We start from the raw sequence: 19,675 nt of genomic DNA, 5'->3' as shown, positions 1-19,675 counted from the left end.
ATCATGTTCATAATCACACCCTTGAAAACAAAGTAGTTAAACACATTTGTCAAAAAAAAAAAAAAGTAGTTAAACACAACATTCGGCAATAACAAATCTACAAAAAAAATGTATAAATTCCTTTCAAGTATGATTATGAATTATGTACAATCCTGATTAATCAAAGAATACAAAAATTAAAAAAAAAAATAGAATTATGAAAAACAATATCAAAGAATAAGTATATCTTTTCAAAGTCAAAAAACACATGAACTCAAGTATCAAGCTGAAGAGGCTTAGGTTGAGGCATAGTTCTTCTCTTCCACAGATTAATCTCTTTTCTTGGCTCTGCATTCGCAACACTGCAGCTGCTCATACTTAATGGCGCCGAAAACGATATCTTCGCATCAGCTTCATCCCACTCTCCGTCGCTCTCATCATCCCGCGTTTCTGCCGGAGATATCTGCGATTTCGTCCAATCGAAATTCGACAACGAATTTCGCCCACTAGAAAACCGTTGCAGTTGACCTAAAACAGGTGCCGTTTTGTCTGAAGGAACCGTCAGAGGCGCGTCATAATCACTTCGTTTATTCGGCTTCCCAAAAATACTTCGAATCCCCGACTTCTTCTTCCTCTTGTCCGTATCAGGATCCGTCTCCTCGCGGCTAAAAGCCTGCACCGGTGCAGAATGCTTCTTTTTCACCTCAGTAAAAGATTGAAAACTCTTGAATAACTTCGGCTTCTGATTTTTACTAGGGTTAACTTGTTCGAGAGGAGTCGAGTGTGAAATATTATGATTGTCCCGCGGAGGCAACGACTCAGCCTTCTTCTTATTAGGCTCACGTATCTTCTTCTTGTGCTTGATCTGCCCCATGCACGAGACTTTCGGTGAGGTAGGCTCGTGCGATACGTAGCTCGAATTCTTCGATTTATACCTAGCCTCAGCCGGAAACATCGGCCCCGAAAACCCTTTTCTTGCTTGAGTCTTTTCTCTATTCGGACTAAACGGTGGATTTTGAAACGAAACTGCCGATGATGCTAGCTTTAGCAACCTGTTCTTCGATTTAACTCCCGATTTTTCCATCTTAAAAATAAAAAATCGAACCTGCAAACTTTTCTTTTTTTACGTACGAGAGAGATATATATAAAGCTGTTGTGTAGGATCTAAGGAATGATTTGTTTTGTTGACCGTTTATATAAAGAGATAGGATCTAAGAAATGAGATATGTTTTTGTTGACTGTGTAGATAAATAAGGAAATGGCAAAGAAGGAGAGGAGGGCTAATGTTTCTAAGTCAAAGAAAGGATGTACATATATACGACTTAGCTATAGCTACGTACTTAATTTTACTAATACAAATACTTTGTGTATAATATTCCATCTTGTTCACTAGACGGTCATAACGAGTATCCTATTTTGTTTTTTGCATGTGCTTACTCACAATTGGAATATGATTGTTTGTTGGGTTATCAAAACAAAGAGTACTATAATACGATTAGACGAGTGATTTGTGTTGAATAATTCATGTTACGTTAGATTATTAATATTAGATAAACCGTGCCGTTTCTGGGCTTAATTCATCGCGTAGAAAAAGTGTGCGTGTTCTTACCTGCCAGTTGCGTTGGGTTACTGACGTGAGAAATTTTCTGAAAATTATGGGTTGAAATTTCTGCGAGACAAATGGTTGGCGTCTTTAAATACATTATTATTGTTCCCCCTGTTTTAGCCAAGTGGTTGTAGTCCATATTTTTTAAATAAAAAAGTCTTGGACAGTTCTTATTTGAAGTATTTGAGTTAGATCACAAATTTCATCTCATAAAAGTTAAGGTGAGATTCATGCTTTTATATTTAAAATATAAATTTCATGGATGTTAACTTGTGTTGAGCACTGGTCGATAGTTATACAATTTATTTGAGTAAAAACAAAAATGATCACTGACGACAACATGTAACAAAATAAAGGTCGTAAAAAGTGAAAGCCGAAACTATAAATAAGACGAAGAAAAGAATTTCGTTCATTGGTACACGAATTTAATAAAATATACAACATCATATTTGATCATACAATTTTAAATTTAAAAATTAATTATCAAAATGGGGGTATAATTTTCTTGGTTAAGATTACTTTAAACTTATTTCAAATACAAGCAAACAAATTTTTGAATTATCTGTTTATTTACTTACATGAGGGTCAAGTTTGCCACCATGTATGGCTTCAATGTCCAGAACCTTGGCACAAAATGAAATATATTTAATAAATTTTTCTATATTTAGCGCTCGATGCAAGATATATCATATTTTTGTGATATACATATTTTCTTCGAGTTGCATAGCTTAAAAAAAATTGCTGGGAAATATGCCGTTTTTTGATGTCACGAGTTCAATTATTCCAAACTGCCATTTTTCTATGAATTAACATGCGTATTTCCAAAGCCTTGGGCGACAAAATAAAGTCTTAGTCGACTACTAAAAGTTCAAATTTTGATAAATTAATGATATAATCGACGAAGACGTAAGAAGAGGTTGGTTTCGGATGGTTTTTTGTTACAATTTTTAACACATAATTTTGTATAGTTCAATGTCTCAGAAGCAATCATTTTTTTTAAGGGATTTTCTCTGGTGTGCCCAAGGGCACACAATAGTCCCTAACTCCAATAAAAATAGCTCTTTTTGATTGGTATATGAATAATAAATAAGAATGGCCCCCCTGCATTCACATCAACTCCACCAATCAGATAGTCCATTTTTATAGAATTTAGTGATTATTGTGTGCCCTTGGGCACACATTAGAAAGACCATTTTTTTAATCACGAGGATACACCTTCTAATGATTATAATCGTATTTGGTATATGTATTCAATATATCTGCACCATTTTTCTCGTTTTTTTAGATCAAGGTTACGGGTGTTGGAACTAAAATTCTTATGTCATCATCAACATCATTTATAGTTTATAGTTTTATTCAGGCATAAGTTTCTCAAATTTTTTAAGACTTGGAGTCCTACATCTTCACCTTTGATCTATTTTGTAATCCAACAACTGATATGATTTCAATTTATAAATTAGACATTTTTTTTCATTAATTCGTATCTTTGCCTATAGTATACATATATATGCAGATTTTATAACTGATAGTTACTAGTGGAGAACCATTTCCGGATCGCGATTTCTCCATTAATCTAATGTCTTTCATCATATATATCCATTAATCGTCTCATAGTTCCGCAGTTCTTAAGTGTTCTTCACTTCACTTTCGACTGTTGTCACTACATTTATCTTTTAAGGTTAAGTGATTGGGTTGTTCTGCAAATGGTGTTATGAGAGGAACATTTAGATTTGTGGATCTTTTATAGATTTTTTATGTCAAACTGCTAGTTAATTGTAATTTTCGTAATATATTATTGTTTCTTCTAATTGAATGTTGCCATAAAATTTCTGAAGTTCTTGTTCAGTTGTTTCAGCAATCAGATTAAGCATCTTTTTTCATGTTTAAAAGAACAAGTTCCACTGAATCGAAAATTAACACTTGTGGAGATGCATATATTTGGTGCTAGATGATTACAACTAGCATTTGAAGTTTCTTGTGGAGATGCACTAGTTTGTGTTGGAATTGACATTGCCTGAGGGAGTGTATTGGGACTAGATAAATTATATGGATGCAGTTTACTAGGTTGATTGAACAAGCACTTGACAACACTATATCCATGAACTGATGATTCATCAGACATATTAACATGAGGTGATGCTTTAAGCGACCGGAGACTGCGGTTAGATACATTATCATCTCATCTGTACTAAAAAAACAAGAAAACAATCAAGTAAAAGTCACGGAACATTGTGAAGCAATAGGTAGACGATACTAATACACCAATCAGGAAAACATAACATGCGAACTAAAAATAATTGTTTTGCTGTTTTTAATCTCAACCGTCAATTTGTTGCACATCCAATGGTTCAGACTTGAGACTCCAAGGACTCTAATAATGTGAGCCTCCAAAGAACCTAACTTTTTTATTCATAAATGAAAATTTTAAATATAATAAGTGAAAAGTATATTTTTTTAATCACCATAAATTAGATGTAAAAATGAATACTGAGAAGAGACGGACGGAGTACTAATTTTATTTTAATAAAACTAGACTATAGCGAACAATTCATCCGTCATTAAAAAAGTTAGCAAACTTCGTCATACAATGTTTGGAAAAGTTATTCAAACAGAGCAAAAAACTAAAAGAACACAATCAGCTCAACAAAGTTTAAACCTAAAACTGACTGATTATCACGCATTTATAAAGCCGTGAATGTAGGAAACGCTTAATGGTGCACTGCTAAATGAAAAGTTATTATAGAAATTCAAAGGAAGCATGTCCAGAACAAAATTCAAATAAATACACTCTGTTCTTCAACAGATTTATGATGCAAACATTCTGGTAATAAACACTACAGCAGATAGAACTGTTTTTCACTTCCCATTTTCCTTGTTGCTCTTCTTGTTGCTAGCCTGAGGAGAAAACTGGCTGGTCGAGGATGGTGAATATCCAGGTGCACTCGGTGAGTACCCAGCACTTGGACTGCCATGATAAAGGAAAATGAGCATAAGTGAAGTCCCATCAAATGCAATTGAATTGCCAAAACACATCACTAAGATTGGGGCTAAATGAAAAAATAAAATCCCCAACCAACTCGTGAAATAGTAAGAAATGCCACTCACCTGTACTGTGGTGAACTTGGACTATAATCCGGGCTAGCACCAGAATTATAGGGACTGCAATCCATGAAATATAGATGCAATGATTAATGTGCACTCGCAAAGAGCAAAATATTTTTAAAATAAAAAAGCGACAGGAATAACTTCAGAACACAAAGAAAGGAAGAGCTTATGCTAAAAACAAGTATTTTATTGTTGGTACGTGGTAAAAAAAATATATTATTAGTATTATTATTATTAGGCTGCTACCATCTTTGCCTATATTCAGTCAGCAAGACAGACTCAGATTCATGAAGTACATTCAAATGTATGTCATACATTCAACATTTTTAAAGACAAAAGGTATAATATATTCAACATCTTGAAAGACAAAAGTATATATATAAAATAAATCCTTGCAATTGTAACAAAATAAAAAAAACTTATGCATACCTGCTGGGGCTGTATGTTGGACTTGAAGGGGAATAGGATGGAGATGTAGGGGAATAAGAGGGTGAAGTAGGGCTGCAAGAATATAAAGATGTAAAACTTTAAAACAGCACATTAAGAAATAACAGAAACATAGTACATCCACAATGATAATATATAACAAAGGTAAACTAAGGTGGTTGTCGAGCTGGTCCTCATGCAGTCATGCTAGTAGTACTAGTAGCAGTTGTGAAGTTAACTTAAGCTGCATACACTGTATAACTAAATTCATCACATAGAACACTTCTAAACAGGAAAATTAAACATTCGGGAAATAAAAGTGTCATCTCTTGCCTGTAACTGGGGGATGTCGGACTGTACGGGCTGGATGGTGATAGTCTTGGACTGCTCGGGGAATATGCCAGGGAGGGGCTGTACTTTGCAGATGAAGGGTTGTAGCTTGGAGATGTAGGACTATAGCTTGGAGATGTGGGACTGTAGCTCGGCGATGTGGGACTGTATGCAGGAGAAGTAGGACTATATGATGGAGAAGTTGGACTGTATGAAGGTGAGGTTGGGCTGTATGATGGGGAGGTTGGACTGTAGGATGGGGAGGTTGGGCTGTAGGACGGGGAGCTCGGGCTGTAGGACGGAGAGGTCGGGCTGTAGGATGGAGAGGTGGGGCTGTAGGACGGAGAGGTGGGGCTGTAAGCAGGTGAGGTGGGGCTGTAGGCAGGTGAGGTGGGGCTGTAGCTTGGGGAGGTCGGGCTGTAGCTTGGGGAGGTGGGGCTGTAGCTGGGGGAGGTGGGGCTGTAGCTGGGGGAGGTAGGGGAGTAGGATGGACTTGTCGGTGAATATGTAGGGCTACTAGGACTATATCCTGGAGAGCTTGGACTATATGTTGGTGAGCTGGGGCTATAACCAGGTGAAGCAGGGCTATACCCAGGAGAGGCGGGGCTGTACCCAGGAGAGGCAGGGCTGTACCCAGGAGAGGAGGGGCTGTACCCAGGTGAAGAGGGGCTATAACTTGGAGAAGATGCAGGAGAAAATCCCATGCCACCAACATAGGGAGAAAATTGTGCATCAGTAATGGGTGACAGCCGAAGGTTTGGGCTTAGCATGTAGTTTGGTGACATCATTCCATCATGATATGGGGTGCCCGAGATTGGCGACCGGGCTGGAGTCATGCCAAAGTCCAGACCGTCCATGTAACTAGGAAGCTGAATGTCAATAGCTTGTTTCAACATCTTCTCATTTAAATACAAAGAACAGTCTCCAGTGCCAATTGGTGCCAGTTGACCCAACATGATATTTTCAGTAACACCTCTCAGGTAATCTGTTTCTGCATAAACTGCAGCATCAAGGAGAATGTCAACTGTTTCCTCAAATGAACATCTCATCATTGGACCTGTGTCATTCCTATTAATTCCATGACGAGTGATGGCCATCAGGTGACCACGGTATGTCATGGTATCGCAGAGGATAGCCAAGTGCCTGTAATTTACATAAGATCCATCAAAAGATATAACCACTCGCAACTCATCCAGTAAGGACCTGCGAACTGCTTCAATCCCCAGAACTTCAATCACTTCAATCAAGTGATTGCTAGTCGTCCTTCGTGCATCAACCTCTTCATGACAAATAACAGCCAAGAGATTAACTCCTTCAGTGTCTAGCATCCACTCAGGCTCAGTCACAAATCCATTATTTTCATCAAATCTGTTTGTTTTCTGCTGTTTGATGAAAACCTTGTTGATGTCAGGAATGCCACGTAGGGCCATTTCTGTGAGCATATTGCTCTCGATTTTCTTGAGAAAAACATCATCTTCCGCAGATTCATCTTGCAATTCACCTTTAGGAGCCTCGTCATTCATTATGCGTATTCGAAGAATCAATTTGTCAGCATTATCATCATTAAATATGCAGGTTAGATCATCATCAAACTCAAGATTGATTTTCTCAGCGATATCCGCCATGCTCAACTTCTTGTCAATCATCATTTCCCGATTCAGCTGCACACGGAGTAGCCAAGGGGAAATTTTATCTGGATCAATTTCTTCATCTGGCATTTCATAATACGACTTGACAAAATCAACATCCTCGTCTATAATGGTGCTCATGGGATCTGGATCATACCATACTTCAGTAGCTTGGGTCACACTTCGCAAAGTAGTATACTCCAAAGCACACTGTACATTCTTAGCCTTTTCTTTTGAAGAGCTGACATTAGGCTTCAAGTAGACAGATAATGATGGAGTTTTAATCTTTTTGGCAACATTTATAATTTCCCGCAACCTTGGAACACCAAGTGTCACATTCTTTGCACTCACACCAGCATAGTGAAAAGTGTTGAGAGTCATTTGAGTAGCAGGCTCACCAATAGACTGAGCAGCAACACAGCCAATCATTTCTCCTGGTGCTACAAGCGACTGCAGAAAACGTGACTCTATTTCACCAATGACCCAATCAAATGCCTCCCGAGTTAATCTGTACTCTTTTAATACTCTCTTACTTGCAAATGTACTGCGAAGAAGAATATTAAAAAAGAGGGTTGCATTTTTCTGAGCTTCCATGCTCATCAAATCATCACCAGGGACAACCTTCAGTCTTTCCTGAAGCTTATCAACAGCTTCGACAATCTCCATTGGATGCATATCAGAAGGTCTTCTCAAATCAACCTTGAACGTTTTCTGTGCATTCCAAATAAGCCTCTTAAGATTCACAGGCATAGGCCAGGTGTTATCACCAGTTGTGGTGATCTCTGTACCAAGCTGGAATCTGTCTGCCTCGAGCTTCTGGACTTCGGCATCAAACACATTACGGAACTCTCGGATTGTTTTTAAATCCTCTACGTGGTCTGGAAGCATGTAACTTGGATTCCAGTTACCATCATCAATCTCATACCTAAAAACCTTGTCAAATTCATTCTTTTTCATTTTAAGGGAATCCAGTTTCTGAGACTCGATCCAAACAGCATCCATACCATCCTCCCCATAAAGAAATTGGATCACGTCCCCTAGTGAATTCCTGACAGTACCATCATACTTGACCATAATATCTTCCATAGCTTTTACTAGCCTCCTTTGGATATAACCTGTCTCAGATGTCTTGACTGCTGTGTCTATCAGACCTTCACGACCTCCCATAGCATGAAAAAAGAATTCTTGTGGGGTTAGTCCTCGTAGATAAGAGTTCTCCACAAAACCACGACTTTCAGGTCCATAATCATCCTTGGTGAAATGAGGAAGTGTTCGATCAATGAATCCGTATGGAATTCGCTTCCCCTCAACATTCTGCTGTCCCACACAAGCAGTCATTTGTGATATATTAATAAAACTTCCTTTTGACCCAGCTGTAACCATTGCCTTCAAATTGTTACTCTCTGATAAACTTTTTTCAGCACTGCTTCCAGCGTCATCTCGAGCCTTGTTCAAGACCTATAATAAAATTATTAGTAACATCAACAGGATGTATGGTTGCACTTGCAAAACAATTCATTAACATTGTACCTGATTAACTTTGTTCTCAAATGATTCCATCATAGTGCGACCAGGCTCCGGTTCTAAATCCTTATCTTGTGCTGATCTAATTAATTCTTTGACTGCATTCTTAGCAGTAGAAATAGTTTCATTAATTTTTTCCATTGTTGCTGCGTCTGCTATGGTATCTCCTATACCAATGCTGAAACCCTGCTGCAGAAGCCAGTAGTTTACAAGCCATTGTGTGTGTCCTAAGAATTTGCGCGCAGCATCTGGGCCAACTTCCTCCCTGTGGACAAGAATGTATAACATATTTAAATAACAGATAAGATACAGCAAAAATGCTTCCACCTTACCAAATTAATCTTACCAGATGACATGGATAAGACTTCCTGTTGAAGCTCCTAGGGTCTTCTTGCAAAGTGTACCAGTAATGACTTCCCCCTTCTCTATTCGAACCTGAGTATCTCCTGGTGTTATATGTCCAGTTTCACCATCAGCATGCCACGCTGATTGCCTCATAAGATTTATCTGCTTGGGGATGATAAGATTAAACACTTGCTTTCCTGTCCAAAGCGGTCTAGGCTTCAAAATGGCAGGCGCGGGTACTTTGCCATCAAAATCCTCCCACCACATAAGAATGTTCATAAAGACGTCCTGCAAAAAACATGACCCATATGAAGCCTCAGAAATTAGGAAAGAATAATATTTATCTGCATATCCTTCAGAAATATGAACCAAGACAGTAGAGCACCTTCTCAATAAAGGTATCTCTCTTGGTTATCTTACGGCACCCTAGAAGTGTATCCTGCACAATACCCATAACTGGTCGATTTGCCTGTGGAGACACGATGCATTTGGGTACCATCATCAACTCCAAAACTTCTGCCCTAGTTTCAAATGACTGTGGAACATGCATATTCATCTCATCTCCATCAAAATCAGCATTATACGGTGAAGTGACCGATAGATTCAGCCGGAAGGTTGAATATGGCATGATTTTAATTCGATGCCCCATAATAGACATCTTGTGAAGACTTGGTTGCCGATTAAACAAAACAAAATCTCCATCATTCAAGTGTCGCTCAACCTGTAACAAGAAAAAAAAAGCATTAAATATCTAGAAATGTAAAACTGGTGTTCCTGACAAGACCGATCAACTGTGCCCAACTTGAACATAAATAGATTCCTAACAAGATTGAACAACTGTTCCGAACTTGAACATAAATAGATGAAAATATTGCCTTGTATCCAAGTTCTAAATGATGATCACTACTTTTCTTCAAGTAGCGGAGATCAAGCCTCTGACCGTCTTCTCTAATAATGTATTTGGCACCAGTTTTCCCAGGAGGGGGATGAGGACCATATTCAACAAGTTCCTTCAGCCTAGAAAGAAAATGAAAATAATGTTCAGATTTACACAGGCTTATTATAGACTTGCATCAAGGATGTATAATGATAATAATACGACACCTTTCAATGTTATAAGGGGTTACAGTCTCTGGGTAAGTTAAATTTAAAGCTATACTCCATGGCACTCCAAGTTGATCGATATTGATAGTCGGATCAGGTGTGATAACTGTTCGTGCAGAGAAATCGACACGCTTCCCCATTAAATTTCCTCTAATACGACCCTCCTTAGCTTTAAGCCTGCTGCAAATTGATTTAATTGGACGCCCTGACCTCTGGGTAGCCTGAACAAGAAACAGTATAGACAACTTTTGAGTAAACCTTGTGATACAGTAACAGTTATTTAGCTGAAGGTGTGTATTTTTCACATACCCTCGGCTGCCCAGGAAGCTCATTGTCAAAATATGTTGCAACATGAAACTGCAACAACTGAGCAAATTCAGAAATTATGTGAGCAGGAGCTCCATTTCTCTCCTGCTTCCTTAGATTCTCATTGTGTCTGATAATCATTGCCAGCTGATGTGTTAAATCATCCTGCAACAAGAGATGAAGAGATAAACTTCAGTTTTGAGCTTAGTTTGATGGATGTAAACCCATCCACTTGGACCACAGCATTCTCATCCCAGCATATACAGCCTTGGAGCCAGTCCAGTGGTTGTGCAAAAAAAGATGGAGCTATTGCTATATTTTAGCACCAAAAAGTGATTTTTTGGTGCTGAAATAACAACATGTCTCCAATGGTTGATCCTATATCTTGTTCCAAATTTGACTTATTCTCCAAGTACCCCGCCCTTTTATGAACAAATTTAATTATTCAACTTAACTCTACACCAAGGACCCCACTATTTTCACTTTTTGGTGAGGTGGCAATTATAGCTCCATCTATCTTTTGTTCTATATTTAAAACAAACTATAGCATTGTTCTATGTTAGCACAGGATATAGAACACCATTGGAGTGGTGATTTTTAGTTTTGTTCTATTATATAAATATTAAACAGGATGTAACACACCATTGGACTTGCTCTTATAGGTTCCCTCAAATTTTCCATATAGATAAATGTAACTATAAGGTTTCCAATTTGTACTTTAACAAGTCAACTTTTACTACAGGAAATAGTGCATGAAAAAATCATTAAAGTGTTAGAAGGAAAAGACTTGCCTCACTCCGAGCAGAAGTATCCATCATTACAGAAGGTCTGACCGGAGGAGGAGGGATTGGAAGAACTTGCAGGATCATCCAATCCGGGCGTGCATACTTCGGATTTAAGCCCAGTAACATGCAATCTTCATCACTTATCCGCTTAAGCACATTTAGCACCTGTGAAAATTGTTCGATAATGATGTTTTAAATTAGACGATCAAATCCAAGTTGTTTTGCAAACAAGGTATACAAGGATTGTCAAAATTATAATCATATGAATTTACCCTCTCGGCGGAAAGCTGTTGTTTCCTTTCAACAGGCTCAGGTAGCTGTTCCGGATCGTCATTTTTCTTTTTCTGGATCTTGTATTCAGCTATCATTTTCATACCTTCAATAGTAATCTTTGGCTGTTGAGCACCACAACCTCCCCTACTCTTCTTAAGTGGTTCATCAGTATCCTGGCTTTGGGACTCTATTTCATCACCACCCTCACACTTAGTTTTGCTCTTGCAGGAATCTAAAATCTTTTTAAGTCTATTTTTTGGATTCCTGATTTTCTGAGCTTGCTTAAATTTATAATCCTCCTATAAGAGATACAAATAAAATAATTAATGGAGCTTTAAAGAGTATGACTGATAATGATCAAGGAAGCAAAAGTGAGGAATCTATATAAAAACATCTTGACAAACAGAGAAGCAACACATTGCAAGGATGTATCCACCCGCAAGTTATAAAGTTATATTGAACAAACAATTTAGCAAAATTTTATTTAGGAAAAGAAAACATTGTAGAACACAGAAAACATTTTAAAAAATTCAACCAAAGATTCTATAATGATTTACACGAATGCTAAAAGAATTAAAGTGTAAAATCAGAGTCCAGTTTCCACCTTTTTATTTGCATATATGAATAGACATTAAATTCATATCGGCAATATGCAACCAGTGTGAACGCTTCCTTTCAGAAATCAGAAGTCTTATATCATTAGCAACTATTGTATACTTACTCGGTCGCAAGACGACACAAGTTAAAAAGAATATTTAATCCACACATTTGTCTCTTCTATAGCTCACGAGCCATGACAAGTCATGTAAGTCACAGCACGTGATGCTAAAAACAATAACGGTCAGATACATTTAAAAACCTTCTCATAATTATATTTCCTGCGAAGAATTATGAAGACATATTAAAAACCTTCTCATTATTATATTTCCTGTGAAGAATCATGAAGACATCAAAAACTACTCATACATATATTTCGCGGCAAGTGTTATTAAAAGCAAGTTCAGTGTCAGATATATTAAGAACTCAGTGCATACATTTCACGAAAAATAATTTTTCAGCTATTCCACTAACATTTGTAAAACTATTAAAGCTAGTTCGGCATCATATTCTTTCATTTCACTTTAAAATATCAACAGAACTTGCATCCACAACATCATGTACAGAGTTAAATCATTTCCAAGTACACCAACTCAAACCACTCTAAACAAATCAATAAAGAAATTACCTCATCAGCAAGGATTTTGGAGCAATTAAAGCAAACACACCGCATAATACTGAGCACAGTCTTGAGAAAACCAATGTGAAACATCGGTTTGGCAAGCTCCAAGTGACCGAAATGACCCGGACACTCAGCCATATTAGCCATACAAGTCTCGCACTTCATTTTCCGGTCAATAGTCCCAAGCCTCGGGTCACTTAAACCACTCGGCTTCGGCTTCCCTCTCTCAGTCGTTTCACCGTGCTCGATATGCACAACTGACATTTGTCTCTGCACAATCAAAAACACACAATAATTCCACATCACATACTTAAATTCAGCTGAATTGCAAATATCACACACAAAATGAAAGCAGAAACTTCAATCACAGCTCAATTAAGTGCATATATGTATAAAAAGAGTTCGAAAATTACAATTTCGTCGGGACTGAGTATTCCGAACTGGACCATACGAACTTTGGCCACCTCAGCCGGCGAGAACGGAAATCGCATATCCATGACTGCGTTCCGATCGTTAAATCACCGAATCAACACACTTTAACTGATTGGTTAGGGTTTCCAATTGAAAATTTCGACTTCTAGGGTTTTGAAATTGATTTATGTAGATTTATCAAGATTTAAGAGTGTATATATGAGTTTTATGTATAATATTCTGTTATGTCTGTTTTGAAAGGAAGATTACTAGAAATCTTCTCTCTTCGCTCTCGAGAGAGACGATGCGAATGAAAGAAAGGTGAGGAGAGGGGGGTGAGGTTTGTATTTATAGACGGAAACGCGTGCTTTTCGCTACCCTAGCGGGGGAATGACTCTTTTACCCCGATTATGGGCTTTCTGGCTTGAGCCCAACTGCCCAAGTCCGTATCATCTACATAACTGGTTTGGGCTTCTTGTTTTTTTTTCTTATGACTATATTAGGGAAAAAGATCTGATCTTAGTTTTACAAATTTTACAGATACTACTTATCTGTTTCGCTCCGCTCTTACTAAGTTTTTTTCTTTGATGGAAATATTTATTCATAAATTTATTTTATTTAATTTAAAGTTAAATATAAAAATATATTTATTCTCTCTATATTATTATTATATAGTTAAAGCCATAACCTTAAAGATTTTGTTCGCAAGGTATTTTTTGTCAATAGGTATTCATGTCAGTTTATGGATCTATTATTTTATAATTCCTTTGTCCCAATTATTTTGTCTTAATTGATTTTTTGTATTAAAATTAATCATGATTGAAATTATATATATTAAATAATTAAAAAATATAAGAAACATATTATTAAAATCTACATCTATTATACTTTAAAATAAAATAATTTTTTTCAAGATCATGTAAGAATAATTACTAATCACCTATCAGAATTTGCTTAATTTGATTAAAAAAATCAAATAAGACAAAAGAATCGGGACGGAGGGAGTAACATAAGTCAAAATACAGACGCGGATAACTTAAGTTGTACCCACTCTGTTCCATTTAATTGTATACGTTTCTTTTTAACTGCTCGACACGCATTTCAATGCTCTTATTAAATATAGTTCCGTAACTTATTATTTAGATTTTCTTTTTCTGAATAAAAATATAATATCCAAACTTTAATTCAAAAAAAGAAAATTTTAAAAATAAACTACACAATTACACTTTACAGGAGCATTAAAGTCCGTGCCGCGTCCCCGTCCCCAATGTATACTACTCAGGGCTAGAGATGTACAAAAAATCTGAAATCCGATCCGATCCGATCCGAAAAAAAATCTGAAAAACCCGATCCGAAAAAAACCCGGCCCGATCTGGCCTGGTCTGAAGATTTTAAATAGACCTACTATTTCCCACCCAAATCCGGCCCGGCCCGAGATCTTGAAAACCCGGATTAAATCCGGATTTTAAAAAATCCGGATAAAACCCGGTTTCAGGAAAACCCGGATAAAACCCGGATATTAAACTGACTTTCTATGTTTATATGATTTTTATATATATGATGATAAGGTGTAACAGAGTACAGACTCTAGCAAGCAGGCCGTAGTAATCAAATTCCAAGCCCAATTCATTTTCAAGCCCAAATACACATAAAGATAGTCCAACTCCGTAGTCCAATCCAAACTCCAAAGTCTAAACCTAAGTCAGAGTAACCTAACCTATTCGCGACATCGCGTTTCTTGTTTATCTTTAATTCGAAAATCTGGAAAATGGAGGATAAGGCGATGATTCAAGGCGGTGAACGAATCCCTAAATTGAAGGCCGCAACTCACGATTTACAACCCACCACTCTATGTTTGACCCGCAATCGAAGGCCGAAGCTCTGAAAATCTCTCTCAACTCGAAGCCACGATATCACGATCCCTAATTTCTAGTAATCAAGGTATCTCACAATTCGATTATAGCCCCGATTTGGTATATTTGTATATTCGTTCATGATTTTAGTTATTTATGTATTTTTATCTGTATATTTTATAGCCGTTGTACTATTTTGTTTGCTTATGTGTTTGTAGCCGTTGCTGACTATTAGTTTATTCGGAATTGAAATAGAGCCGTTTTCTATTTATCCTATAAATATACAACTGATCTAAATGTGTTCTATAAGCTTACAATATACTGCTCTTTGTGTTTTACAATTTATTCTCTACTGTGTTGTTACTTGTTATATATGGCCTCCTCAAGTCAACAAACACCTTCTGTTACAGGGCATCGCGTTACTTCTTCGATCCCAACAGCTTCTTCTTCTTCTTATACTGTGATTCCACACAATCACAGAGCTGGTGTTTGGGCTCATTTTGATTTGGTACAGCTGCCGGATCTAGTAGAGAAGGCGAGACATAGACTGTGTGGAAAGTTGTTCACCACTAAAGGAAATTCAACACTTGATAAGCATCATAAGAGGTGCGAGGCTAAACAAAATCCCGAATTTTCTCAAGCAAAGATAGATGAAACAGGACGCACATGGACTTATGATCAGAATTTGCAAAGGGAGTTGCAAATGAAGTGTGTCATAGCTCGAGGATTGCCATTCAACCACTTCGATAATGAAGATTTTAGCAGATTTGTACGCGGTCAAGGCCTTAAATTTCTGAAACCTAATGTTGACATGCCTATTAGATGGAATTCAACCTATATGATGTTAAAACGTGCGTATAAACAAAGAGTTGTTTTAATGGAATTCCATAATGCTAATAATGGACAAGTTGTTATAGGTAATATTGATTGGCTTAGAATTGAAGAGTTGTTGAGCATTCTGAAATGTTTTTACAAGTCAACAAAAAAGCTGTCCGGTGTTTATTATCCTACCACTCCATTAGTTTTAGAAGAATTTTACTTGATTTCAGAAACATTAAAGATATGGCATGCTAATGATACTTGGCAACCTGTTATATATCATATGCGCTCTAAGTTTTTAAAATATTATGAAGAAATGCCACAAATGTTTTGTTGTGCAGCGGCTTTAAATCCCAGAACTGGTGTAGATGGAGTTGAAAGTCTTTTAGAGTGTATTAATAATAATTTGAGGATTAGTAGTGATTATACAAATGCAAGTATTCGAAAGTTTAATGAAACACTAAATGTCTTTTATGATCATTATGATACACTATATGGAGCAAAGCCGCGTGATATTCCTGTTGAAACTGGTAGTAGTAGAGAAATTGCACTTCAATTAGCTATTTCACGCAAAAAATCTAAAACTATAAGTTCAAGTAGTGAATTGGCAAAATATAAAATGACTGATTTCGTAGGTGAGCAATTAGATATATTAGAATTTTGGAAAAGTCATGCATGTCATTATCCTATCATGGCCGCAATGGCCCGTGATATTCTAACTGTCCAAGCTAGTACAGTAGCTTCGGAATCTGCATTTTCTTTTAGTGGCAGGGTGTTAAATGAAAGAAGGAGCCGTTTGAGTCCACAATCCTTGGAAGTGTGTATATGCTATAAAGATCATCTCGATGCAGAAAAAAGAAGACAAGATGTTGTTTCTAGTGAGGAATCTTCAGCAGAAGAAGAAATTTTCACTGAAAATGAAGGAGATTCGTCCTAAACAGTGCATTAGGCACCTTTCCTGTCAAGGTAAGCAATCTGTTTTTCATAGCTTTTTATTCTTGTCATTATTGTACATCTGCCAGCTCAATCTGCAGCGCCTAGTTACATTGTCAATATAATCAGCTATGGTTGAATTGTCAAAGACAGGTTGGTTGATATGGATTACTCGATTACTTGACTTAATAACTATGCCATACTTCATTGGTTGTACTTGTAAGACAGCAACAAAGTAAGTTAATAGATAATAGATAATGGATTTGGTGTTGCCTGCTGCTTCTGCTAACCAGTCAAATTGCATATTATAATTTTTGTTATGTTTTTTGGATGATTAGCTTGAGCAAGATATTTTATGACACGTCTTGTTCTCATTCATACTGTCATTTTCAGTTTACAGAATTCGTGCATACAATACAAGCGCTTCAGATTGAGCTGGCAGATGTAAAGTTAACATATATGCCCCGTATTTCTGGTGAAACATGGAACTGAAGACAGGACAGAATGGCAGACTGAAGCTTATGATCAACTCTTTAATTTCTTGAATGCATTTTGTATTTTGAATTGTAATTTGCAAGTTTTAATTTAAATCAGTTGTAATGGATTATTTTTTCAAGATATTCTAAATTTTAATTTTTAGTTCATGTAGATTGATGAGTAAAAATATCAAAAGTTATTTATATTTGACCAAATTGACCAGGCCCAGACAAAATCTGGCCCGGTCTGATCTGGCCTGCAGGTCTTAAACAGACCTTACATTCTGCTGACAGGCCTGGCCTGGCCCGGCCCGGCTGACAGTAAAGCCTGATCTGGATTTTTGTTGAAAAGCCCGGGTCTTTTTAGAACCGGATAAAACCTGGTCTACCAGACCTTTTGTGCACCTCTACTCAGGGCGACGGAGGGAGTATATGTTTTGTATGTTGGTATAGATCGAAAATTCATATTTCGCATTTCTCCTGGAAACTGCCGTTGTAGAGATAGTGCAAGATATCTACCATTATCTTTTTTGTCGTGATAGTTGTTTAAGGTTGCTTTGACTAGCAGCAGGAGAAATAGCGAGGAATAATGGTGGCTCAGTCGAAGATGAGTCCGGGTATATACAGGAATGACAGAAAAATCCGATCTAAATAGATACTCGACCGTTTTGACCCGAATGAATTTTATCGAACCCGATATTTTGGATTTGGATTTGATTCTTAGACCCGAACGAATTTGGATTTGGATATTAGGTGTTCCGTATCGAAACCCGATCCGAAATCCGAATCCGATCCGAACCCGATCCAAACCCGAAACCCCAAAAAAAATCCGAATAATATATATTATATATCATATATTATATATATATATATTATTTATAATTTTTTGCCATGATATATATATTTTTTAATATATTATATATTATACTAATATATTAAATAGTTTTTGAGTTTTCACTCATCAGTCACGTGCAAATCACAGAAGGAAACAAATTAAACATTTTGAGTTTTTCATTAATTATCTAATTTTTCTAATTTGCATGTTATCATATAGCTCTGATCTGAGTAAAATAATTGAAAAGTTTTCGTTTTCTTTTCAAGCATTATTAATCTAAGGTTAGAATGTCGCTTCTTCTCCGAATTAATTTATTGTTATAGTAATTTTTTAGTAAAAATGAAGCTTATAATCTTTGTAAAATAAATAAGCTTTACATTATTATGTTATTAATTACGAATATATCTTATTTTTGGTATGTTCTGTAATTCGATGTTCATAATCCTTTTACAATTTACGTTCCACCAAACTTAGAGATCATATTAAGATTTGGGGATTTGTAATCAATGTTAACAGGATGCAAAACAGATTCACATCACTGTGAGTTGATCAACATTGTTCCCTATTATTCTGTATTATTCAAATTTCTTTGTTTATTAGTGCTGCACAACACTGTTATTTGATCAACATTGTATTAGTAAGAGCGCGTTGGCTATAATCGTTGGCTAAATTGGACCTGTAAGATATTATGTAAAATTTGCTGAACCTGTAAGACATTTTGATACAATGGTACTGGCAATATTGGTTGGCTATAATTTAAAAATAGTATGTTATTAATATTTTAAATTGTTAAAATAGAATATATCAGTTCAATATGGTAATAAATGATGTACAATCTTCCTGCAGATTTTCTTACAGACCTGTAGAGGTTCGACAAATTTAGCCATCCATAAGAGGTTGGCTAAATTTATAGACAACAGCTCATCATGGTTGGAGTTGAGTTTTTGGAGCTGTTGGTTAAATCTTTTTATTTTAAGTATGTCAACTCATCTTTTAGCCAAGGGCTTTAGATGGTTGGAGATGCTCTAACCGTGCATTTTTTATTTGTTAAATGTTTGAAATTGGTTTTCAGTCTATTAAGAATGCAAATCATATCCTGTTGTTGAGCTTATGAAGCATGTATTATATCGCATTGAACAGGACACAAATCTTATGATTTTTCCGAATATGAATTACAAAATAAGGACAATTTCATAATATAATGGGGATAAGATCGATCCCAAAATGGAGATTGACGTTGAATTTGGATATCAATATGAAAATTGAGTCAAATATGAATGTACGATGTCAGATTAATGGAAATGAGATATAAATTATAAACTTTTCCACCTTATACACAACTTTGAAATAAAATTAATATTAAAATATTCTCCTCTATTTAACATCTTGATTTACTTAATGAGTTTTTTATGCGAGGGAAATTTAATTGTGTGACTGCTTTTAATATAACAATTATGATAAAAATAATTAATCCATCAATGGAATTAATAAATTAATAAATATTTATTAATGCAAGCGTCATATATCCGTGCGTCACATGACTAATGATGAACCTTAATCGATGCGTTAGTTTCGTATACTTATGATGAGTATGATATATAAAACCATTCAATCCGACCAATCCAAACGTTCAAATTGAAAATTTTATTTTTAATGATTTGATTTGATTAATTTTGATAATTGTAAAATCAAGATCTTTTTGTTTGGATTAGTTTTTT

The 19,675-nt window shown here is 36.2% G+C and overlaps 2 protein-coding genes across 2 annotated transcripts; both read right to left on the bottom strand.

Moving 5' to 3' along the window:
* Positions 1-98: 98 nt before the first annotated feature.
* Positions 99-1,329, bottom strand: LOC108221886 (uncharacterized protein At1g76070-like). Its single transcript, XM_017395739.2, has one exon. The coding sequence runs from the start codon at positions 1,061-1,063 to the stop codon at positions 254-256; it is 810 nt and encodes a 269-aa protein (XP_017251228.1). The 5' UTR covers positions 1,064-1,329; the 3' UTR covers positions 99-253.
* Positions 1,330-4,300: 2,971 nt separating this feature from the next.
* Positions 4,301-13,353, bottom strand: LOC108222754 (DNA-directed RNA polymerase II subunit RPB1). The gene is made up of 14 exons (XM_017396652.2): positions 13,044-13,353; positions 12,637-12,900; positions 11,411-11,710; positions 11,145-11,303; positions 10,357-10,518; positions 10,048-10,268; positions 9,819-9,960; positions 9,329-9,664; positions 8,945-9,231; positions 8,605-8,863; positions 5,450-8,532; positions 5,120-5,191; positions 4,691-4,744; positions 4,301-4,550 (listed from the first exon to the last, which is right to left on the bottom strand). Exons 1-14 carry the CDS (start codon positions 13,125-13,127, stop codon positions 4,442-4,444), a joined length of 5,532 nt encoding a protein of 1,843 aa, XP_017252141.1. The 5' UTR covers positions 13,128-13,353; the 3' UTR covers positions 4,301-4,441.
* Between the last annotated feature and the right edge of the window lie 6,322 nt (positions 13,354-19,675).

Source organism: Daucus carota, chromosome 5, assembly GCF_001625215.2.
Source record: "Daucus carota subsp. sativus chromosome 5, DH1 v3.0, whole genome shotgun sequence".
NCBI classification, from domain to species: Eukaryota; Viridiplantae; Streptophyta; class Magnoliopsida; order Apiales; family Apiaceae; genus Daucus; species Daucus carota.
The sequence above is the reverse complement of the archived record's forward strand: the minus strand, read 5'-3'. Positions and strand labels throughout refer to the sequence as shown.